Source organism: Lissotriton helveticus, chromosome 6 (assembly GCF_964261635.1).
Source record: "Lissotriton helveticus chromosome 6, aLisHel1.1, whole genome shotgun sequence".
Taxonomy (NCBI): domain Eukaryota; kingdom Metazoa; phylum Chordata; class Amphibia; order Caudata; family Salamandridae; genus Lissotriton; species Lissotriton helveticus.
In genome coordinates, this window is record NC_136067.1 from 31,608,975 (window position 1) to 31,635,322 (window position 26,348).

The 26,348-nt window shown below is 55.6% G+C and overlaps 1 protein-coding gene across 1 annotated transcript in view; it reads left to right on the forward strand.

Annotated features, from left to right (window-relative positions):
- Nucleotides 1-26,348, forward strand: part of SLC35B2 (solute carrier family 35 member B2) — a 178,717-nt gene that overhangs the window by 78,990 nt on the left and 73,379 nt on the right. The window contains exon 2 of the mRNA XM_078647302.1: nucleotides 21,975-22,168. Coding sequence (XP_078503428.1) covers nucleotides 21,975-22,168 — 194 coding nt within the window. The remainder of the gene's footprint in view (nucleotides 1-21,974; nucleotides 22,169-26,348) is intronic.

Genomic DNA, 26,348 nt, shown 5'->3' on the forward strand with positions numbered 1-26,348 from the left:
ACGAGAGCATCAATCCTGCTTACAGTTCACACTCCTCACACGAGAGCATCAATCCTGCTCACGGTTCACTCTCCTCACACGAGAGCATCTATCCAGCTCACGGTTCACACTCCTCACAAGAGAGCATCAATCCTGCTCACGGTTCACACTCCTCACACGAGAGCATCAATCCTGCTCACGGTTCACACTCCTCACACGAGAGCATCAATCCTGCTCACTGTTCACACTCCTCACACGAGAGCATCAATCCTGCTCACGGTTCACACTCCTCACAAGAGAGCATCTATCCAGCTCATGGTTCACACTTCTCACAAGAGAGCATCTATCCAGCTCACGGTTCACCCTCCTCACAAGAGAGCATCTATCCAGCTCACGGTTCACACTCCTCACACGAGAGCATCTATCCAGCTCACGGTTCACCCTCCTCAGAAGAGAGCATCAATCCTGCTCACGGTTCACACTCCTCACAAGAGAGCATCTATCCAGCTCACGGTTCACACTCCTCACAAGAGAGCATCTATCCAGCTCACGGTTCACACTCCTCACGAGAGAGCATCAATCCTGCTCACGGTTCACACTCCTCACACGAGAGAATCTATCCAGCTCACGGTTCACTCTCCTCACACGAGAGCATCTATCCTGCTCACGGTTCACACTCCTCACAAGAGAGCATCAATCCTGCTCACGGTTCACACTCCTCCACACGAGAGCATCAATCCTGCTCATGGTTCACACTCCTCACAAGAGAGCATCAATCCTGCTCACGGTTCACACTCCTCACACGAGAGCATCAATCCTGCTCACGGTTCACACTCCTCACACGAGAGCATCAATCCTGCTCACAGTTCACACTCCTCACAAGAGAGCATCAATCCTGCTCACGGTTCACACTCCTCACAAGAGAGCATCTACCCAGCTCACGGTTCACTCTCCTCACAAGAGCATCTATCCTGCTCACGGTTCACACTGCTCACAAGAGAGCATCTATCCAGCTCACGGTTCATACTCCTCACACGAGACCATCAATCCTGCTCACAGTTCACACTCCTCACACGAGAGCATCAATCCTGCTCACGGTGCTCTCTCCTCACAAGAGAGCATCAATCCTGCTCACGGTTCACTCTCCTCACAAGAGAGCATCTATCCAGCTCACGGTTCACACTCCTCACACGAGAGCACCAATCCTGCTCACGGTTCACACTCCTCACAAGAGAGCATCAATCCTGCTCACGGTTCACACTCCTCACAAGAGAGCATCAATCCTGCTCACGGTTCACACTCCTCACACGAGAGCATCAATCCTGCGCACGGTTCACACTCCTCACAAGAGAGCATCTATCCAGCTCATGGTTCACACTCCTCACGAGAGCAACTATCCAGCTCACACTTCACACTCCTCACAGAGCATCTATCCAGCTCACGGTTCACTCTCCTCACAAGAGCATCTATCCTGCTCACGGTTCACACTCCTCACTCGAGAGCATCAATCCTGCTCACGGTTCACTCTCCTCACAAGGGAGCATCAATCCTGCTCACGGTTCACACTCCTCACACGAGAGCATCAATCCTGCTCACGGTTCACACTCCTCACAAGAGAGCATCTATCCAGCTCACGGTTCACACTCCTCACAAGAGAGCATCTATCCAGCTCACGGTTCACACTCCTCATGAGAGCATCGATCCAGCTCACGGTTCACACTCCTCACGAGAGAGCATAAATCCTGCTCACGGTTCACACTCCTCACACGAGAGCATCAATCCTGCTCACGGTTCACACTCCTCACACAAGAGCATTTATCCAGCTCACAGTTCACCCTCCTCACAAGAGAGCATCAATCCTGCTCACGGTTCACACTCCTCACAAGAGAGCATCAATCCTGCTCACGGTTCACACTCCTCACAAGAGAGCATCAATCCTGCTCACGGTTCACACTCCTCACAAGAGAGCATCAATCCTGCTCACGGTTCACACTCCTCACACGAGAGCATCAATCCTGCTCACGGTTCACACTCCTCACAAGAGAGCATCAATCCTGCTCACGGTTCACACTCCTCACAAGACAGCATCTATGCAGCTCACGGTTCACACTCCTCACAAGAGAGCATCTATCCAGCTCACGGTTCACACTCCTCATGAGAGCATCTATCCAGCTCACGGTTCACACTCCTCACCAGAGAGCATCAATCCTGCTCACAGTTCACACTCCTCACACGAGAGCATCAATCCTGCTCACGGTTCACACTCCTCACACGAGAGCATCAATCCTGCTCACGGTTCACACTCCTCACAAGAGAGCATCAATCCTGCTCACGGTTCACACTCCTCACACGAGAGCATCAATCCTGCTCACGGTTCACACTCCTCACACGAGAGCATCAATCCTGCTCACGGTTCACACTCCTCACAAGAGAGCATCAATCCTGCTCACGGTTCACACTCCTCACAAGGGAGCATCTATCCAGCTCACGGTTCACTCTCCTCACAAGACAGCATCTATCCAGCTCACGGTTCACACTCCTCACAGAGCATCTATCCAGCTCACAGTTCACACTCCTCACAAGAGAGCATCAATCCTGCTCACGGTTCACTCTCCTCACAAGAGAGCATCTATCCAGCTCACGGTTCACATTCCTCACACAAGAGCATCAATCCTGCTCACGGTTCACTCTCCTCACACGAGAGCATCTATCCAGCTCACGGTTCACTCTCCTCACACGAGAGCATCAATCCTGCTCACGGTTCACACTCCTCACACGAGAGCATCAATCCTGCTCACGGTTCACACTCCTCACACGAGAGCATCAATCCTACTCACGGTTCACACTCCTCACAAGAGAGCATCTATCCAGCTCATGGTTCACACTCCTCACAAGAGAGCATCTATCCAGCTCACGGTTCACACTCAGAAGAGAGCATCTATCTAACTCACGGTTCACCCTCCTCACCAGAGAGCATCTATCCAGCTCACGGTTCACACTCCTCACACGAGAGCATCAATCCTGCTCACGGTTCACACTCCTCACACGAGAGCATCAATCCTGCTCACGGTTCACACTCCTCACACGAGAGCATCAATCCTGCTCACGGTTCACACTCCTCACAAGAGAGCATCAATCCTGCTCACGGTTCACACTCCTCACAAGAGAGCATCTATCCAGCTCACGATTCACTCTCCTCACAAGAGCATCTATCCTGCTCACGGGTCACACTGCTCACAAGAGAGCATCTATCCAGCTCACGGTTCACACTCCTCACACCAGAGCATCAATCCTACTCACAGTTCACACTCCTCACACAAGAGCATCAATCCTGCTCACGGCTCACTCTCCTCATAAGAGAGCATCAATCCTGCTCACGGTTCACTCTCCTCACAAGAGAGCATCTATCCAGCTCACGGTTCACACTCCTCACAAGAGAGCATCTATCCAGCTCACGGTTCACACTCCTCACAAGAGAGCATCTATCCAGCTCACGGTTCACACTCACACTAGAGCATCAATCCTGCTCACGGTTCACTCTCCTCACAAGAGAGCATCAATCCTGCTCACGGTTCACACTCCTCACACGAGAGCATCAATCCTGCTCACGGTTCACACTCCTCACACGAGAGCATCAATCCTGCTCACGGTTCACTCTCCTCACAAGAGAGCATCTGTCCAGCTCACGGTTCACACTCCTCTCGAGAGCATCAATCCTGCTCACACTTCACACTCCTCACACAAGAGCATCTATCCAGCTCACACTTCACACTCCTCACAGAGCATCTATTCAGCTCACGGTTCACTCTCCTCACAAGAGCATCTATCCTGCTCACGGTTCACACTCCTCACACAAGAGCATCAATCCTGCTCACGGTTCACTCTCCTCACAAGGGAGCATCAATCCTGCTCACGGTTCACACTCCTCACACGAGAGCATCAATCCTGCTCATGGTTCACACTCCTCACAAGAGAGCATCTATCCAGCTCACGGTTCACACTCCTCACAAGAGAGCATCTATCTAGCTCACGGTTCACACTCCTCATGAGAGCATCTATCCAGCTCACGGTTCACACTCCTCACGAGAGAGCATCAATCCTGCTCACGGTTCGCACCCCTCACACGAGAGCATCTATCAAGCTCACGGTTCACCCTCCTTACAAGAGAGCATCAATCCTGCTCACGGTTCACACTCCTCACAAGAGAGCATCAATCCTGCTCACGGTCCACACTCACAAGAGAGCATCAATCCTGCTCACGGTCCACACTCCTCAAGCAAGAGCATCAATCCTGCTCACGGTTCACACTCCTCACACGAGAGCATCAATCCTGCTCACGGTTCACACTCCTCACAAGAGAGCATCTATCCAGCTCACGGTTCACTCTCCTCACACGAGAGCATCAATCCTGCTCACGGTTCACTCTCCTCACAAGAGCATCTATCCTGCTCACGGTTCACACTGCTCACAAGAGAGCATCTATCCAGCTCACGGTTCACACTCCTCACAAGAGAGCATCTATCCAGCTCACGGTTCACTCTCCTCACAAGAGCATCTATCCTGCTCACGGTTCACACTGCTCACAAGAGAGCATCTATCCAGCTCACGGTTCACACTCCTCACACGAGAGCATCAATGCTGCTCACAGTTCACACTCCTCACACAAGAGCATCAATCCTGCTCACGGTTCACACTCCTCACAAGAGAGCATCAATCCTGCTCACGGTTCACACTCCTCACAAGAGAGCATCAATCCTGCTCTCGGTTCACACTCCTCACAAGAGAGCATCTATCCAGCTCACGGTTCACACTCCTCACATGAGAGCATCAATCCTGCTCACAGTTCACACTCCTCACACGAAAGCATCAATCCAGCTCACGGTTCACACTCCTCACACGAGAGCATCAATCCTGCTCACAGTTCACACTCCTCACACGAAAGCATCAATCCTGCTCACGGTTCACTCTCCTCACAAGAGAGCTTCAATCCTGCTCACGTTGCTCTCTCCTCACAAGAGAGCATCTATCCAGCTCACGGTTCACACTCCTCACAAGAGAGCATCTATCCAGCTGACGCTTCACACTCCTCACACGAGAGCATCGATCCAGCTCACGGTTCACACTCTTCACAAGAGAGCATCTATCCAGCTCACGGTTCACACTCACAAGAGAGCATCTATCCAGCTCACGGTTCACACTCCTCACAAGAGAGCATCTATCCATCTCAAGGTTCACACTCCTCACAAGAGCGCATCTATCCAGCTCACGGTTCACACTCCTCACAAGAGAGCATCTATCCAGCTCACGGTTCACACTCCTCACAAGAGCATCTATCCAGCTCACTGTTCACACTCCTCACAAGAGAGCATCTATCCAGCTCACGGTTCACACTGCCCACCCTCCTGCTCTCTCCACTGCCTTCCTTCACTCCCCTGCTTTCTCCACGGCCTTCCTTCACTCCCCTGCTCTTTCCACGGCCTTTCCTCACCCTCTTGCTCTCTCCACAGCCTTCCCTCACCCTCTTACTCTCTCCACGGCCTTCCCTCACCCTCCTGCTCTCTCCACGGCCTTCCCTCACCCTCCTGCTCTCTCCACGGCCTTCCCTCACCCTCCTCCTCTCTCCAGTGTTCCCTCACCCTCCTGCTCTCTCCACGGCCTTCCCTCCCCCTCCTCCTCTCTCCACAGTGTTCCCTCACCCTCCTGCTCTCTCTACGGCCTTCTCTCGCCCTCCTGCTCTCTCCAAGGCCTTCCCTCACTCCCCTGCTCTCTCCACAGCCTTCCCTCGTCCTCCTGCTCTCTCCACAGCTCGCCCTCCTGCTCTCTCCACAGCCTTCCCTCGCCCTCCTGCTCTCTCCACAGCCTTCCCTCGCCCTCCTGCTCTCTCCACAGCCTTCCCTCGCCCTCCTGCTCTCTCCACAGCCTTCCTTCACCCTCCTGCTCTCTCCACAGCCTTCCCTGACCCTCCTGCTCTCTCCACGGCCTTCCCTCACCCTCCTGCTCTCTCCACGGCCTTCTCTCACCCTCCTGCTCTCTCCGCGACCTTCCCTCACCCTCCTGCTCTCTTCAGAGCTTTCCTTCACTCCCCTACTCTCTCCACGGCTTTCACTCACCCTCCTGCTCTCTCCACGGCCTTCCCTCACCCTCCTGCCCTCACCCTCCTGCTCTCTCCACGGCCTTCCCTCACCCTCCTGCTCTCTCCACGGCCTTCCCTCACCCTCCTGCTCTCTCCACGGCCTTCCCTCACCCTCATACTCTCTCCACGGCCTTCCCTCACCCTCCTGCTCTCTCCACGGCCTTCCCTCACCCTCCTGCTCTCTCCACACACTTCCCTCGCCCTCCTGCTCTCTCCACACACTTCCCTCGCCCTCCTGCTCTCTCCACAGCCTTTCCTCGCCCTCCTGCTCTCTCCACAGCCTTCCCTCACCCTCCTGCTCTCTCCACGGCCTTCCCTCACCCTCCTGCTCTCTCCACACACTTCCCTCACCCTCCTGCTTTCTCCACGGCCTTCCCTCACCCTCCTGCTCTCTCCACACACTTCCCTCACCCTCCTGCTCTCTCCACGGCCTGCCCTCACCCTCCTGCTCTCTCCACGGCCTTCCCTCACCCTCCTGCTCTCTCCACTGCCTGCCCTCCTCACCCCCTCCCTTCCCTCGGCCTGCCCTCCCCCGGGAGTCCCCACACAGGCCCCCTTTGAGTCGAGGCCCCCATGCCAGGCCTGTGCACTCTGCCTTCAGGTGGAGTCTGTACCTGGGCACAAGCGGCCCTGTGTGCGAGGCAGGGCCGCTGGCACACAAGGGGTCTTTGTGGAGCCTGGCAGGACCGTGGGCAACAGGGGCTGGCTGTGGGACCCCTCCCTGAGTGTCAGACCCCCCACACCAGCTCCAGAGGACAGACACATGGACACACTGAGCCTGCGCACGGACAAGAAGTATATCAGACAAGCCCAAGGACGCAGGCCAGCAAGCACGCAGGCATCCCGTGCACACAGGCCAGCAAGCACACAGGCCAGCAAGCACGCAGGCATCCCGTGCACACAGGTCAGCAAGCACGCAGGCATCCCGTGCACACAGGCCAGCAAGCACGCAGGCATCCCGTGCACACAGACCAGCAAGCACGCAGGCATCCCGTGCACACAGGCATCCCGTGCACACACGCCAGCAAGCACGCAGGCATCCAGTGCACACAGGCCAGCAAGCACGCAGGCATCCCGTGCACACAGGCCAGCAAGCACGCAGGCATCCCGTGCACACAGGCCAGCAAGCACGCAGGCATCCCGTGCACACAGGCCAGCAAGCACGCAGGCATCCCGTGCACACAGGTCAGCAAGCACGCAGGCATCCCGTGCACACAGACCAGCAAGCACGCAGGCATCCCGTGCACACAGGCATCCCGTGCACACAGGCCAGCAAGCACGCAGGCATCCAGTGCACACAGGCCAGCAAGCACGCAGGCATCCAGTGCACACAGGCCAGCAAGCACGCAGGCATCCAGTGCACACAGGCCAGCAAGCACGCAGGCATCCCGTGCACACAGGCCAGCAAGCACGCAGGCATCCCGTGCACACAGGCCAGCAAACACGCAGGCATCCCGTGCACACAGGCCAGCAAACACGCAGGCATCCCGTGCACACAGAGCAGCAAGCACGCAGGCATCACGTGCACACAGGCATCCCCTGCACACACGCCAGCAAGCACGCAGGCATCCAGTGAACACAGGCCAGCAAGCACGCAGGCATCCAGTGCACACAGGCCTGCAAGCACGCAGGCATCCAGTGCACACAGGCCAGCAAGCACGCAGGCATCCAGTGCACACAGGCCAGCAAGCACGCAGGCCTCCCGTGCACACAGGCCAGCATGCACGCCGGCATCCCGTGCACACAGGCCAGCAAGCACGCAGGCATCCCGTGCACACAGACCAGCAAGCACGCAGGCATCCCGTGCACACAGGCATCCCGTGCACACACGCCAGCAAGCACGCAGGCATCCAGTGCACACAGGCCAGCAAGCACACAGGCATCCAGTTCACACAGGCCAGCAAGCACGCAGGCATCCAGTGCACACAGGCCAGCAAGCACGCAGGCATCCCGTGCACACAGGCCAGCAAGCACGCAGGCATCCCGTGCACACAGGCCAGCAAGCACGCAGGCATCCCGTGCACACAGACCAGCAAGCACGCAGGCATCCCGTGCACACAGGCATCCCGTGCACACACGCCAGCAAGCACGCAGGCATCCAGTGCACACAGGCCAGCAAGCACGCAGGCATCCAGTGCACACAGGCCAGCTAGCACGCAGGCATCCAGTGCACACAGGCCAGCAAGCACGCAGGCATCCAGTGCACACAGGCCAGCAAGCACGCAGGCATCCCGTGCACACAGGCCAGCAAGCACGCAGGCATCCAGTGCACACAGGCCAGCAAGCACGCAGGCATCCCGTGCACACAGACCAGCAAGCACGCAGGCATCACGTGCACACAGGCATCCCGTGCACACACGCCAGCAAGCACGCAGGCATCCAGTGAACACAGGCCAGCAAGCACGCAGGCATCCAGTGCACACAGGCCTGCAAGCACGCAGGCATCCAGTGCACACAGGCCAGCAAGCACGCAGGCATCCAGTGCACACAGGCCAGCAAGCACGCAGGCATCCTGTGCACACAGGCCAGCAAGCACGCAGGCATCCTGTGCACACAGGCCAGCAAGCACGCAGGCATCCAGTGCACACAGGCCAGCAAGCACGCAGGCATCCAGTGCACACAGGCCAGCAAGCACGCAGGCATCCAGTGCACACAGGCCTGCAAGCAGGCAGGCATCCAGTGCACACAGGCCTGCAAGCAGGCAGGCATCCAGTGCACACAGGCCTGCAAGCACGCAGGCATCCAGTGCACACAGGCCAGCAAGCACGCAGGCATCCGGTGCACACAGGCATCCCGTGCACACAGGCCAGCCAGCAAGCACGCAGGCATCCCGTGCACACAGGCCAGCCAGCACGCACGCAGGCATCCCGTGCACACAGGCCAGCAAGCACGCAGGCATCCAGTGCACACAGGCCAGCAAGCACGCAGGCATCCCATGTACACAGGCCAGCACGCAGGCATCCCGTGCACACAGGCCAGCACGCACGCAGGCATCCCGTGCACACGGGCCAGAAAGCACGCAGGCATCCCGTGCACACAGGCATCCTGTGCACACAGGCCAGCACGCACGCAGGCATCCTGTGCACACAGGTCAGCAAGCACGCAGGCATCCCGTGCACACAGGCCAGCACGCACGCAGGCATCCCGTGCACACAGGCCAGCACGCCCGCAGGCATCCCGTGCACATAGGCCAGCACGCACGCAAGCATCCAGTGCACACAGGCATCCCGTGCACACAGGCCAGCAAGCACGCCGGCATCCCGTGCACACAGGCCAGCAAGCACGCAGGCATCCCGTGCACACAGGCCAGCAAGCACGCAGGCATCCCGTGCACACAGGCCAGCAAGCACGCAGGCATCCCGTGCACACAGGCCAGCAAGCACGCAGGCATCCAGTGCACACAGGCCAGCAAGCACGCAGGCATCCCGTGCACACAGGCCAGCAAGCACACAGGCATCCCGTGCACACAGGCATCCCGTGCACACAGGCACGCACGCAGGCATCCCGTGCACACAGGCATCCCGTGCACACAGGCCAGCAAGCACACAGGCATCCCGTGCACGCAGGCATCCCGTGCACCCAGGCATCCCATGCACCCAGGCATCCCGTGCACCCAGGCATCCGGTGCACACAGGCATCCCTTGCATGCAGGCATCCCGTGCACACAGGCATCCCGTGCACACAGGGCAGCATGCAGACAGGCATCCCGTGCACACAGGCATCCCGTGCACACAGGCCAGCAAGCACACAGGCATCCCATGCACGCAGGCATCCCGTGCACACAGGCATCCCGTGCACACAGGCAAGCAAGCATGCAGGCATCCCGTGCACACAGGCCAGCAAGCACGCAGGCATCCCGTGCACACAGGCATACCGTGCACACAGGCCAGCAAGCACGCAGGCATCCCGTGCACACAGGCATCCCGTGCACACAGGCCAGCAAGCACGCAGGCGTCCCGTGCACACAGGCCAGCAAGCACGCAGGCGTCCCGTGCACACAAGCCAGCAAGCACACAGGCATCCTGTGCACACAGGCCAGCAAGCACACAGGCATCCTGTGCACACAGGCCAGCAAGCACGCAGGCATCCCGTGCAAACAGGCCAGCAAGCACGCAGGCATCCCGTGCACACAGGCCAGCCAGCACGCAGGCATCCCGTGCACACAGGCCAGCCCGTGCACACAGGCCAGCACGCACGCAGGCGTCCCGTGCACACAAGCCAGCAAGCACACAGGCATCCTGTGCACACAGGCCAGCAAGCACACAGGCATCCTGTGCACACAGGCCAGCAAGCACGCAGGCATCCCGTGCAAACAGGCCAGCAAGCACGCAGGCATCCCGTGCACACAGGCATACCGTGCACACAGGCCAGCAAGCACGCAGGCATCCCGTGCACACAGGCATCCCGTGCACACAGGCCAGCAAGCACGCAGGCGTCCCGTGCACACAGGCATCCCGTGCACACAGGCCAGCAAGCACGCAGGCATCCCGTGCACACAGGCATCCCGTGCACACAGGCCAGCACGCACGCAGGCATCCCGTGCACACAGGCCAGCACGCAGGCATCCCGTGCACACAGGCCAGCACGCACGCAGACATCCAGTGCACGCAAGCATCCAGTGCACACAGGCATCCCGTGCACACAGGCAACCCGTGCACACAGGCCAGCAACACGCCGGCATCCCGTGCACACAGGCCAGCAAGCACGCCGGCATCCCGTGCACACAGGCCAGCAAGCACGCAGGCATCCTGTGCACACAGGCATCCCGTGCACACAGGCAACCCGTGCACGCAGGCATCCCGTGCGCACAGGCAACCCGTGCACGCAGGCATCCCGTGCGCACAGGCCAGCAAGCACGCAGGCATCCCGTGCGCACAGGCCAGCAAGCACGCAGGCATCCCGTGCACACAGGCCAGCAAGCACGCAGGCATCCCGTGCACACAGGCCAGCAAGCACGCAGGCATCCCGTGCACACAGGCCAGCAAGCACGCAGGCATCCCGTGCACACAGGCCAGCAAGCACGCAGGCATCCCGTGCACACAGGCCAGCACGCACGCAGTCATCCAGTGCACACAGGCCAGCAAGCACACAGGCATCCCGTGCGCACGGCCAGCAAGCACGCAGGCATCCTGTGCGCACGGCCAGCAAGCACGCAGGCATCCCGTGCGCACGGCCAGCAAGCACGCAGGCATCCCGTGCACACAGGCCAGCAAGCACGCAGGCATTCTGTGCACACAAGCCAGCACACAGGCATCCCGTGCACACCGGCCAGCACGCAGGCATCCCGTGCACACAGGCATCGTTGCACACAGACCAGCACGCACGCAGGCATCCAGTGCACACAGGCCAGCAAGCACACAGGCATCCAGTGCACACAGGCCAGCAAGCACGCAGGCATCCAGTGCACACAGGCCAGCAAGCACACAGGCATCCCGTGCACACAGGCATCCTGTGCACACAGGCCAGCACGCACGCAGGCATCCTGTGCACACAGGCCAGCACGCACGCATCCTGTGCACACAGGCCAGCAAGCACACAGGCATCCTGTGCACACAGGCCAGCAAGCACACAGGCATCCTGTGCACACAGGCCAGCAAGCACTCAAGCATCCCGTGCACACAGGCCAGCACGCACGCAGACATCCCATGCGCACAGGCCGGCAAGCACGCAGGCATCCCGTGCACACAGGCCGGCAAGCACGCAGGCATCCCGTGCACACAGGCCAGCGAGCACACAGGCATCCCGTGCACACAGGCCAGCAGGCATCCAGTGCACACAGGCCAGAAGCATGCAGGTATCTGTGCACACAGTCCAGCAAGCACGCAGGCATCCCGTGCGCACAGGCGAGAAGCACGCAGGCATCCCGTGCGCACAGGCCTGCAAGCACGCAGGCATCCTGTGCACGCACTCAGGTATCCCGCGCACACAGGCCAGCAAGCTTACAGGCATCCCGTGCACACAGGCCAGCAAGCACGCAGGCATCCAGTGCACACAGGCTAGCAACCACGCAGGCATTCCGTGCACACAGGTCAGCAAGCACGCGGGCATCCCGTGCACACAGGCATCCCGTGCACACAGGCCAGCAAGCACGCAGGCATCCCGTGCACACAGGCCAGCAAGCACGCGGGCATCCCGTGCACACAGGCCAGCAAGCACGCGGGCATCCCGTGCACACAGGCCAGCAAGCACGCGGGCATCCCGTGCACGCAGGCATCCCGTGCACGCAGGCATCCCGTGCACGCAGGCCAGCAAGCACACAGGCATCCTGTGCACGCTGGCCAGCAAGCACGCAGGCATCCAGTGCGCACGGCCAGCAAGCACGCAGGCATCCCGTGCACACAGGCCAGCGCGCACGCAGGCATCCCGTGCGCACAGGCCAGCAAGCACGAGGCGTCCCGTGCACACAGGCATCCAGTGTACACAGGCCAGCAAGCACGCAGGCATCCCGTGCACAGAGGCCAGCAAGCACGCCGGCATCCCGTGCACACAGGCCAGCAAGCACGCCGGCATCCCGTGCACACAGGCCAGCAAGCACGCAGGCATCCCGTGCACACAGGCCAGCAAGCACGCAGGCATCCCGTGCACACAGGCCAGCAAGCACGCAGGCATCCCGTGCACACAGACCAGCAAGCACGCAGGCATCCCGTGCACACAGGCATCCCATGCACACAGGCCAGCAAGCACACAGGCATCCCGTGCACACAGGCCAGCAAGCACGCAGGCATCCCGTGCACACAGGCCAGCAAGCACGCGGGCATCCCGTGCGCGCAGGCCAGCAAGCGCGCGGGCATCCCGTGCGCGCAGGCCAGCAAGCGCGCGGGCATCCCGTGCGCGCAGGCCAGCAAGCGCGCGGGCATCCCGTGCGCGCAGGCCAGCAAGCGCGCGGGCATCCCGTGCGCGCAGGCCAGCAAGCGCGCGGGCATCCCGTGCGCACAGGCCAGCACGCAGGTATCCCGTGCGCACAGGCCAGCAGGCATCCAGTGCACACAGGCCAGAAGCATGCAGGTATCTGTGCACACAGGCCAGCAAGCACTCAGGCATCCCGTGCACACAGGCCAGCACGCACGCTGGCATACCGTGCGCACAGGCGAGAAGTTAGCAGGGATCCCGTGCACACAGGCGAGAAGCACGCAGGGATCCCGTGCACACAGGCAAGCAAGCATGCAGGCATCCAGTGCACAAAGGCCAGCAAGCACGCAGGCATCCTGTGCACGCACGTATCCCGCGCACACAGGCTAGCAAGCTTACAGGCATCCCGTGCACACAGGCCAGCAAGCACGCAGGCATCCCGTGCACACAGGCATCCAGTGTACACAGGCCAGCAAGCACGCAGGCATCCAGTGCACACAGGCCAGCAACCACGCAGGCATTCCGTGCACACAGGTCAGCAAGCATGCGGGCATCCCGTGCACACAGGCCGGCAAGCACGCAGGCATCCCGTGCACACAGGCCAGCAAGCACGCAGGCATCCCGTGCACACAGGCCAGCAAGCACGCAGGCATCCCGTGCACACAGGCCAGCACGCACGCAGGCATCCCGTGCACACAGGCCAGCAAGCACACAGGCATCCCGTGCACGCAGGCATCCAGTGCACACAGGCCTGCAAGCACGCAGGCATCACGTGCACACAGGCCTGCAAGCACGCAGGCATCACGTGCACACAGGCCAGAAAGCACGCAGGCATCACGTGCACACAGGCCAGCACGCACGCAGGCATCCCGTGCGCACGGCCAGCAAGCACGCAGGCATTCCGTGCACTCAGGCCAGCAAGCACGCAGGCATCCCGTGCGCACAGGCCAGCAAGCACGCAGGCATCCCGTGCCCACAGGCCAGCAAGCACGCAGGCATCCCGTGCGCACAGGCCAGCAAGCACGCAGGCATCCCGTGCACACAGGCCAGCAAGCACGCAGGCATCCCGTGCACACAGGCCAGCAAGCACGCAGGCATCCCGTGCACACAGGCCAGCAAGCATGCAGTCATCCCATGCACTCAGGACAGCAAGCACGCAGGCATCCTGTGCACGCACGCAGGTATCCCGCGCACAAAGGCCAGCAAGCGTACAGGCATCCCGTGCACACAGGCCAGCAAGCACGCAGGCATCCCGTGCACACAGGCATCCAGTGTACACAGGCCAGCAAGCACGCAGGCATCCCATGGACACAGGCCAGCCAGCAAGCACGCGGGCATCCCGTGCACGCAGGCCAGCCAGCAAGCACGCGGGCATCCCGTGCATGAGGGCATCCCGTGCACGCAGGCCAGCAAGCACGTGGGCATCCCGTGCACGCAGGCCAGCAAGCACGTGGGCATCCCGTGCACGCAGGACAGCAAGCCTGCAGGCATCCCGTGCACACAGGCCAGCAAGCACGCAGGCATCCTGTGCACGCACGCCGGCATCCAGTGCCCACAGGCCAGCAAGCACGCCGGCATCCCGTGCACACAGGCCAGCACGCACGCCGGCATCCCGTGCACACAGGCCAGCACGCACGCAGGCATCCCGTGCACACAGGCCAGCAAGCACGCAGGCATCTTCGCGCACAGGCTAACAAGCACACAGGCATCGCTGCACACAGGCCAACAAGATCCTGAGTGCCACCGACCTTATCCAAGTGACCCAAAAGTTTTGCCTGAACCCCCAGAGCCTGCTGGTTCATGCCTCATCATGTCTCCTCCTTGAAACTAAACCCCAACTTCACACCTTCTGTATGACTCCTCTAGACCCGAGCCAGTTCAAACGCCTCCCAAATTTACTACTTTTTTCAAGGCAGTGGCGTATCAGTGTCGCCATTCCATCTGCTGCAGACCCAGTTACCTATCTGCTGCCTCAAAACTCTGACCCCCTCTACTTACACCACCATCTTCAACGCGGGGTGTCTCTCACACTTTTCCAATATGTGGTATTTGATCACGATGGAGAATTGGGTCATCCAGTTAATCTGCAAGGGCTCAACACTACCCTGTGTGTCCCTCCTCCTGGACTGTTCTCCCTTTGCCAGGCTGTCCTTTCTGGCTCTTGCCTCAGTTGTGGAGTCAGAGGGCCTTGTTCTGCTGAACAAGATGGGCATAGCAGCAGCAGCAGCCCTGGAGGGAAGGGAAAGCAGTGTTCCTTTCACTTCTTGGTCGCCAAGAAGAATGGTGATCTGTGGCCCATCCTGGATCTCTGCCTTCTGAATCTCTTCATTATATACATGGATCTCAGGAAGGTATCTATCAGAAAAAGATCTGATCAGACCATCCATAACTCATACACAAGGATCCCAGTAGGAAATCTATCAAAACTAGCCCGCATACAACTCACAAAGCGACTTCCTTCAGACTGACTACCATACTGCGGTGCGGTCTCTCAACTCTGGCTGCTTCAGAATAGGCCTGATCAGAAGCTGCAGTTGCTCCACACTCACAATCACTTTGTAATTCTCCCAATAGTTCCTTCCCAAAGATTTTGCTTGGAGATGACAGATGCGAGGCTGGCCTGCTGGTTGCCAAACTCTGTGGGTTTGCTCTCAGTTTCTTACCAAAGGAGGCTATTATATTAGGGCCCGATTCACAGAACTAACTTAAGACAAAATCCTAAACTTACAACTTTTGGTATTCACAGAAGTTAGGATTTTGACTTAAGACAGACTTAAGACAGACTTAAGACAGACTTAAGACAGGATTCTGTCTTAAGTCTGTCTTAAGACAAACGCCTAACTTGTGTGAATACCAAAAGTAGTAAGTTTAGTATTTTGTGTTAAGTTAGTTCTGTGAATCAGCCCCTTAGTGTTTTAGAATGCCTGGGACCACACCCACCGTGAAGGAGACATTCCCCTGGTCTGTGATGTTGGACACTAAAAATTGTATCATTCGATCACAGGCACAAATATGGTGACAATCACATAGAGATGCAGCAACATGCACCTCCCTGCTAGACTTGGCTCGGCCAATAGTGTTTATAATTTGGTTTTTGAGTGACCTTCATCAAATCCTCCAGCTCAGTTGAAAGCAGATGCTCTTCTGTAGGGGGCATTCTAATGTGGAAAGCTACAAGGAGGCCTCTGCCACATTTGTACTATTTTGGATTCGAAAACTGAAATTGGTAACTTCAATAGTGATGTTTATAGTGGCTGCAGATACCTCACGTGTAGACTATTCTCAAGGCGTCAGACTGGCCCAGATAATCCTTCATGGAGCAATGGCTCTCCAGCGCTGCCGGGTGTGAGGAGGGGACCCACTGATGAAGCGTGGCACCCTTGGGTGAGCGAGGGTTCTCGTCCTTAACCCCTTGTGTGCTAGTGACGAGCTCAGCTCGTCATGAGGGACGGTTGAGCTGTCCTCATGACGAGCTGAGCTCGTCACAGCCGTTGTAACGTTCGCACGCGGGGGTAATTACCCCGCTGTGCCTAACGTTCCAAAACGGGTGTGGTCGTGATGAGCTCAGCTCGTCATGAGGGCAGCTCCGCTGTGCCTCATCACGAGCTGAGCTCGTCACAGCCGTTGGAACATTCGCACGCGGGGGTAATTACCCCGCTGTGCTGAACGTTCCAAAACGGGTGTGGTCGTGATGAGCTCAGCTCGTCATGAGGGCAGCTCCGCTGTGCCTCATCACGAGCTGAGCTCGTCACAGCCGTTGGAACATTCGCACGCGGGGGTAATTACCCCGCTGTGCTGAACGTTCCAAAACAGGTGTGGTCGTGATGAGCTCAGCTAGTCATGAGGGCAGCTCCGCTGTGCCTCATGAGGAGCTGAGCTCGTCACCAGCACAGCGGCGCCACGCGCCGCCCCCTCCACCCCGCACAGTGGGCGGAAACACCCCCCAGCTAAAGGGTTCAAAAGGATTCCTTCCATGGAAACCATTTCATCACATCACACACTCATTTATCATTTCTGATAGGGCACATCCCTAGGCAGTGTACTAGCCTCTGGCCCTTAGAGTATCACTACACCAGGTGTACTTAAGTGTGAATATATGTAATGGTGCCATGCAGTCCCAGACGCAACTCCACCCCCTGGACATTGCACCCCCATGTTTTATTGGGCACCAGGCTGACACCAGTTTCTCATACCTTGTCCACACCTCAGCGAGGCATGGGAAAAAGAGATGACATCAAAAACCGCAGCAATAAGCGCACAAAACACGTTTGCGTAGTTGAGATGTTACTCTAAATATATTCAGCTCTGACTCAACCAAGAGGAGGCAGGGTGGTAGGAATCGGCAGGAAGATTATATATCCTTGGCATGGGTTACTTCTTTTCTATCCAATAGGTCCCAGACTGTGTCCTTGGGTCCCTATCTATCCAGCGAAAAATCCATTACATCAGGAGTGCCTCAGGGGTCCATATTAAGCCCTCTTTTTTTCAACACCTATATGGCCCCCCTTCTCGCTGTGATAGAATCTCATGGGATCCTTGTCACGTCTTATGCCGACGACACACAACTTGTCGTTACCATCGACAAAAAGTGGCCGGATGCAGATCTTCGTTTTAAAAACTGCCTCTCTGATGTTTTCCAATGGTTGAATAAAAACCATTTAAAATGCAACAATGCTAAGACAGAAATTATACCGCTGGGTAAAGATCTATCTTTCTGTCCGAAAGACTGGTGGCCCTTGGGATCAGAGGCCCCCCCAGTGCAGTATCATCAGCACGGAATTTAGGAGTGCAATTCGATTCACTCCTTTCTTTCGATGACCACATCAGGATTACGGCTGGACGCTGTTTTGGTCTCATTAAATCACTGAAAAAATTCTTTGATTTCCTCCCCATTGCAGCTAGAAAATCAGTCGCGGTAGCTTTAATACTTTCCCGACTTGATTACTGCAATGGATTAATGGCTGGAGTGAAAAAGTCCACCCTTAAGAAGCTGCAGAGTATACAACATGCAGCTGCGAGACTGGTCCTACAACTCCCCAGAAGGTCATCAGCTTCAGCAGCATTAGGAGCTCTGCATTGGCTACCACTGCATAAAAGAATTCTTTTTAAATTGCTTCTCACCGTTTTCAAATCTACGCAAAACACAGGTCCCCACTATCTTGCAAATCGCTTTATGCGTTACAATCCTCAGCGATGTCTGAGATCCTCTGGGACAAATCTCATCATGATTCCCAGATTTAAATACAAAACCAAAGGTGGGAAAACTTTCACTGTCTTGGCAGCCAAGGCATGGAACAACCTACCAGCCAACCTCAGACAAATTGAAAAGGAGGGCCTTTTCAGAAAACTCCTTAAGACTTGGGTGTACCAACAATCAGATACCTCCGTACTGGCAGCCATTTAGTTCCATCGTTTCACCTACTCCATTTGTCATCTACTTACTGCTCGCAAGCTCAGCGCCAAGATGCTCCCATGGGAGCGAATGTTCGCGCTTTACAAATTCCCATAAATATCAAATATCAAAAATATCCCCTAGAAATATCATTGTGAGTGTAAGTAACTTTTACTACACTATGGCAGATCCCCAAGGCATTACCCTTCAAGAGTGGACAGTAAGTAGTGCTGAGTAACCAAGAAAGTCCTGCAGCACAGGCCTGGTAAAGCTGCATTCACTACCTGCTTGGGTTTGGAGGTAGCAGTGTTTGGAAAATTCTTGATGACCACCTACCAGAGTTCAGTCAGCGGAGCAACTTTTGATGATAGCTAGGGAAGCGGTCAAGAACCTATAGGCATGGATGACCTCCAGAGGGCCTTTCTTGACCCAAGTTTAGCAGAACTTGATTGACAGATCAACCCAAAGCAAAATGGTGCATTTGGCCACTCCCTTGTCTGTGGCAAAGCCAACAAAGATCTCCTCACCCACTGTCCTGTTTACTACAGTCGATGGCGTAAGAAACCACTCGCCTGGAATCCAGCGTAAGCAGTCGATCCTCCTTGGGGAGATAAGAAGTGGAGAAGTGTGGCTCAATGGTTGGAGTGTCAGACCCTGATGCAGAGTTCTGACCCGGGACCAGGGTTCAATTCCCACCTCGGCGGGTCTTGGGCTCAATGTCCGCGGACCTGATAATTCTCGCCTCGGTGCCTATTCCAATCGTGGGTCCCACTCTGTGACTCTGGGCAATAGCTTGCTTAATCTCCACAACGGCCCCAACAGCGCTGGGATGCCTGGCCTCCACCTTGGGGGTGCCCAGGAGTGGACACCTCACAGGGAAAGCCAGGAAGGGTTCCACAGCGGTATTCGTACAAGCGCCGAGATACCCCAGCTGGGGTTGATTTGTGCGCTATACAAGTACTACTACATTTACAAGAAGAAGAAAGCAAGTTTGAAGAATGATAGACTTGGCCGAAACCACATTGAACAAGTGGGCTGAACTGAGAGGGCATGTAGGTATCAACTCCACATGCAAGCATTGTTAGATTGAACAGCTGTCTTCAAAGTAAGACTCACATTGGACAACTGTGCTTCAGAATCAAATGAAGTACTTCAAATCCTGAAACCAAGAGTGGGAGGAAACAGGCAAAGCTTAATTTGAAGCCGTGTTTGTCAGACGGGCCACTGGCACCCATTTTTGGCGATCGGCGTTTACTTTTCCTGTGATCTGTGGAGGCCATTCTCTCTGTTGGGAGTGATGCAAGAATTTGGAATATTGATGGTAAAGAACAATTTGTGAAGAAGGTTCATTGCGCGCCAAAGATATTCCTTGACCAGCGTTGGTGATTCCACTTTCACCAGCTGAACATCCAAGAATGGACACGTGTGGGGGTCCCGAGCAAGGCTCTGTGAAGCCACCCCAACAAAACCATGTGCAGGCATTGGCCTGAACGACAAGCTGCAAACTGTGAGCTGGGAGAATTGGAAGCTAAATGCAGACATCTTGCAATCAAGGGGCGTCAACCGGTGTCCCACAGGTTCAGGGCCAGCAGCACCTCCTCCGGCAGCAGTCTGAACCTGTCCTGTAGATCCCTGGTGGGGTGTAGTTACTTTTCACTTTATTTTTCAAATTTTGATTTTGTTTTATTTACATTGCATGTCTTGAAATTGGAGTTGCATGAGAAACAAATGTCCTATAACTACCTGAACCAATTTATTGATTACAACTATCATGTTCTGGTGCCGCAAGTATGGAACGGTTGAGTAGGAATGGAAGACGAGTCAGATAGAGATACTGATTGATTACTCCGGTCACAGAACTCATCTCTGATTGATGTGAACTCTTCCAGACTGTTGCTTGAGGTGGTCGTCCAGTGCGACACAGAGTGTAGACAAGACCTCCCTGATTAGGTAGGATATCAGTCCTTTTCTTACACATAGCCAACGTAGAAAGTTTCCTGAGCATCGAGCAGAGTGTGTCCTGATTCGAGCGCCCAGGATCGAGATCGCCCGTCCGTGTCTTGCGATTGGATTATTATTATTGAAGCTTATAGAGCGCACGGCTACCTCCAACGGAAGTGTCCCGGCGTCCAGCGAAAGATCTTTTGTTATCCACTTGCTGGGAAAGTGGGACAGGGGATTGGCACGCGCAGGCGATTTCCCCATGTGTGCGCGCACGTTCACCCACGCGCCTTGCATTCAACCTTTAGGGAGAGGCCAAGACTATGCCATGGGCTCTAGGGGAGGCCAAAGAGCCAGGTTTTTTTAAAGCTTTCTTAAACATAGATTCCAGCTTGGTCTTCCTCAAATGCTCAGGCATGGAGTTCCATAGTGTAGCAGTTGGATCTAGCTTGTCCAATCAGGTTTGGCTTACTAGAGCTCAGGGTCACAGCTGGAAATGTAGACTGGAAACAAGCCTACATTTTTGGGCAGTAACCCACCCTCCTGTGCTTTGAACAAGAAGTTTGAAAGTTATTCTATGTGCAGTAGTCACTGAAGATCTTTGTGTGTGTTTTTACTTCAGATATAGTCCGCTATCTCCTTTAAAAATCTGCTTTAAAAAAACGACAACATTTGTTTACAGAGCGGTACAAAAAGGGGGTGGTGATGGACGGAGCATCTGAACCAATCAAACACCACCCCCTTTTGTTCCGCTTTGTTCGCCATAAGTTGGCAGGGTATGCTCAGACGTGAGTCCCTTGCTCACTTTGCCACTGGATTCAAGCAAGCCGGGCTGAAGATGGCTGTAATGCCAGAAACCGGTCCTCGGAAGATTGTTTCCGGTCCAGGGAAGGCATGGCTTGGCAGTTCGGGCGGGACTGTTCCCATGAGGCATAGGGTCAGACTGATTTGCATATAGCCATGTCTGAACTGGAGTGGCAGAGTGGGCTAAAGAACGGTGATGGATTAAACCCAGATCTGTTGACTGGGTGTGAGTGTTTCATTGGTTCAGATGCTCCGTCCATCACCACCCCCTTTTGTACATTATTTGTTTACAGGCACACCCACACTAAGTCATACTAACCATTTCCTTAGAGTCAACTTACCCTGTTCTTTTAAAAAAAAATAGAATAAACCTGCTTTCAAATAAATGCTCCCAAGCAGCTGTAGTTTACTCTCCACTGCCCAGATGTTGCATTCGAGTACGGTCTGAGAGGTGTACGTCGCTGCTCTGTATTCTTTATCCTTCGACTTTAGTTTCCAGCATTACTCCTATCTATTTACTCTGCTTTCGAGCACTCCCTGCAATAATTCTTTCTGTGGTCACCTGCATGTCCTGAATACTGTTTGTCATGCATTCGCTTTCTTTTTTGCAGTATTAAGAATCGGTAGGTGTGCAGACACCATTATCATGATAACTTTAGAAAGACTGCCGCTTCAGCCTGTAATCGGGGACTTTTGTTTGCTTTGGTGACGTCCCATTAGTTTGCCGAAGTCAACGAGTAAATGTAGTGCTGGTACAGGAGCTGCCTTCTGATTGGCTAATCTTGCTTCAGCGTCTTGTGGAATGACCACCATCGCTGGCTGCCATCTTGTGACTTCCATCTTGTGACTTGCCTCGTCTCCTCCTTGTTCCCACAGACTCCGCCTCGTTGTGGTCATGGTGCTGTTCGCTGTCACCTCCGCGGATGAGAACCCGCCTCCTGTGGCGCTGGACCTCTGGGGGGACATCTGGCTCTTCCGCTTCGTCGTCAACATCGCCGGATACATGACCATCATGGTGCCAGGCTTCCTACTCATCCAGTACTTCAGAAGGAAGAACTACATGGAGACAGGTGAGTCTGGGGACACCTGCTTATGTATTTAGGTAGAGTTTGCACCCACCCAATCTAGAAGTGTGCAGAGGTGGTGTCTGCATAGTGCCTGGGGGCAGTGAGGGGGCAATTTAACAATGTTGCAAATTGAGTGAGAGTGGAGTTCAGCTTTCCGGGTCTGCAAACTGTTGAGGGGGTTGGGGTCTGAACTGTTGGTGATTGCTGGGTTGTTTACATAATGAGTGCTGGTGGCCGAATGTGTGTCGGAGGACCAGGTGTCCATGGCTACATATGACTGAGGGCTGGGAGACTGGGCCAGCTAGCTCTCGGTGTCTACACATGACATGACTGGGGCTGGTCGTCCGTTACTAGTGGCTACATATGACTGAGGCTAGGCGAGAGGCCCAGCTGTCGGCGTCTACATATGACATGACTGGGGCTGGTGGTCAGTTACTAGTGGCCACATATGACTGAGGGTTGGGAGACTGGCCCAGCTGTCGGTGTCTACATATGACATGACTGGGACTGGTCGTCAGTTACTAGTGGCTACATATGACTGAGGCTAGGCGAGAGGCCCAGCTGTCGGTGTCTACATATGACATGACTGGGGCTGGTGGTCAGTTACTAGTGGCTACATATGACTGAGGCTAGGCGAGAGGCCCAGCTGTCGGTGTCTACATATGACATGACTGGGCTGGTGGTCAGTTACTAGTGGTTACATATGACTGAGGCTAGGCGAGAGGCCCAGCTGTCGGTGTCTACATATGACATGACTGGGGCTGGTGGTCAGTTACTAGTGGCTACATATGACTGAGGCTAGGCGAGCGCCCAGCTGTCGGTGTCTACATATGACATGACTGGGGCTGGTCGTCAGTTACTAGTGGCTACATATGACTGAGGCTAGGCGAGAAGCCCAGCTGTCGGTGTCTACATATGACATGACTGGGGCTGGTGGTCAGTTACTAGTGGCTACATATGACTGAGGCTAGGCGAGAGGCCCAGCTGTCGGTGTCTACATATGACATGACTGGGCTGGTGGTCAGTTACTAGTGGTTACATATGAGTGAGGCTAGGCGAGAGGCCCAGCTGTCGGTGTCTACATATGACATGACTGGGGCTGGTGGTCAGTTACTAGTGTGTACATATGATTAAGGGCTGAAAGGAAGGACACTGTCATTGTTTATATACGACTGACAGCTGTTGGTCAGTCGTCCGTGTGTATGCATGATTGAAACCCGGAATTGGGTAGGGGGGGCAGCTGTTTGTGTTTAAGTATGACTAAAGGCTCAGAGTAAGTTACCAGTGTCTAGGTATAACCGAGGGCCTGGATTGGGCAGTTACCAGTGATTACAGAGGACAGTGGTTTGTTTGTGTGCTGTAGTGTTGTGGTTCACTTACCCAGAGTGTGAGACTGTGTATGACATTTCAGTGATTCACCTCAGACACTAGCAGATCACAGGGTGCCTGTTGTGGGAAGGAGGTGGGGTCATTACTTCCCCATTGGCTGACTCTGCTGCCTGCATATCTAATACATTTGAAATCTTATCCTTGAAGTGAGGCGCTGCTGTTAACCCTCAGAAAATGTCTCGCCTTCTGCCCAAACATAGTGTAGTTCTTACAGACTCCAGCAGTTATTACTCTCTTTGATATCTAACACTCTGTCCTTCTCGTTCATTGATACAGACTTTTTGCAGTCTTGTCGTAAGGTGTTGTTAGTTTGGTCCTATCACAACCTTTCCGTTCCCTAATGGCGCTTTATTTACTTTCTAGTGCCTTGAATCAACAGCGCTGTAGCACTGTGCTAATGCAGCCTTTACTTGGTGGTTACTATAGTTACTGGGCTCCTTAAATGTGAAACAATACACACAGGGGCCGATTCACAGAACTAACTTAAGACAAAATCCTAAACTTACTACTTTTGGTATTCACAGAAGTTAGGATTTTGTCTTAAGTTTGTCTTAAGACAGACTTAAAATGGACTTAAGACTGACTTAAGTTAGGATTTTGTCTTAAGTCTGTCTTAAGACAAACTTAAGACAAAATCCTAACTTCTGTGAATACCAAAAGTAGTAAGTTTAGTATTTTGTCTTAAGTTAGTTCTGTGAATCGGGCCCACAGAATTTATCTGAAAATGGAATATCTTGCTACTCGCTTATTATTCGATATCCACAGAGCGACTGCCTCCCCTGGTTTGAAGCCAGCCCTCCTAACACTTCCAGCAGCCTTGTACAAAGAGTAAGTCTGCTCCTGCAGTCGGATGAGGGGGACTGGCCTTTCTTTTGTGCTGGAGTGATCCACCTCTGCCAACTGGAGGCGGCAGCGGGATGGAAACAAGAGCTGGACCTTTTTAGGCCTTGCCTTCAGACCGCTTGAGCTGGTTATTGGTAAAGACCTGTTGTGTACTATACCAACACTTACAGTGGGCTTTGGGTGAGCCGGTTGCTTCTCATTGGTCGGCGTTCTTGTCAGATTCATTTGTTTACTTATTCTATGGTTTTCCTTCCTCTCCTTGTCCTTCCCCTAATTCCTAGCTTCTAACCATGTTCTTGATTGGATGACTTGTGTCCTTCTACTGCTTACATTCAGGGAACTAATTTTTTTTTCTTTTAGCACTCCATGAGAGTGCATGTGTTTGCTTGCTCTCCCTCTCATGTGCTGCTTTTCCCCTCCCTGCGTGTTCCATGTGCTTACCCCCCCCCCCCCCCCCCTTTCCAGTGTTACCTTCACCTTGTGTTTTCGGTCGAGCCTGAGCCAGTGCGCAAGCGCTTCTCTGGCGATCTGTTGTAGGTACTGTATGGAGGAGAAGCCCCGCCCACATTTTTCATTGGCTTGTGTCTTTGCCCTTCGTAAATGCTGGCTTCTGATTCCTTAATAGGCTTGTTAGTCCCTCCTTAGTATGGCCATGTCGTCATTTGTATCCTCTCATGGCTACTGGCACCTTACTTGATTGTTACATGGTAATGGTACGTGTTTAATTTTTTTTTGTTTCCTAGTGTGCTTTACGTTGTTCCCGCCCACCTCCCGTTGTCCGTGTTCCTTTCGTTCCCGCCCCCTTCACCGCTGTCTGTTGTCTCGCAGCGGCCATGAACGCGCACTTGGGGACCGCGAAGCCTCTGTGTCGGCCTGGGAGGTGCAACAGGAGGTCTGCAAGGGCCAGCTGCTCTCCGTGGTAGAGGCGCGCGCCGAGCTCAAGGCCCAGGGCGGAGAGCCAGCCCTACGACCTCCCCCGTCCTTGCTGCCCTTCTCCTGCCGGCGGCACTACACCCAGAACCGCAGGCTCTGGGGCATCCTGTAGGGTGGCGGCCTGCGAGGCGGGCAGCGGCGGGTGCTCTTGAGGAGGAAGCCGGGGAACCTGCCCCTGTCCTGCTAGAGCCCTCACCCCGAGGACGTGAGCGAGGCCTCCGAGCCGCTGCTGCAGGGGCAGCTCTAGGGCCTGGCCAAGGCCGGCCTCAGCCCTGAGGCCGTGGCAGAGCTCCCAGAGGATGAGCTCCGGGCCATTCTGACCAGCACGCTGAGCTGTAGCCGTGGGTCCCGGGGCGACACGTTCGAGCTGAGCCTGGTCCTACGGGAGCTGCTGGCCGCCTACGGGGCGCAGTACTAAGAGGGGCGGGAGCCCAGGCTCCGCTTGCTGGGCACTCGCCTCTACAATCTGAAGATCGCCCACTGCCTGCTGGTGCTTGGCCCCTGGCACGAGGAGGACTTCGGCCACGTGCCGCAGGAGGGCGGCAAGGCGGCAGCGGAGAACCACGCACAAGGGGGCAGAGGACCCACTGGGGCAGAGGGGGGCAAGGAGGTGGAGAGGGATCAGTTGGTTGCTCGTAACACGTTGAGATGTCATATGACCACCAGTTGGGAAGTAGCACTACTAACCCTTGTAGCATTTGCAGAAGACATGCATTACTGTGTTAGCTGGGGCCGGTTGTAGCTTTTTTCTCTCCTCAATGTACAACTGTGACCATGGCCGCCTGCGTCCAGACTTTCGTCCTACCCCACTGGAGGAGACGGTAAGAGAGGTACACCTCGGGCACCATTCACAGCCCATCAGCTTGAGGAAACTGTATAAAAGGTGCACCCCGGGGTACCATTTAGAGGTCATTGGCTCAAGCTGATGGGCTGTGAATGGTGCCCGAGGTGTACCTCTTAGGGTCTCCTCAAGCTGATGGTCTGTTGGTGAATGGTGCCCGGGGTGTATCTCTTCCCC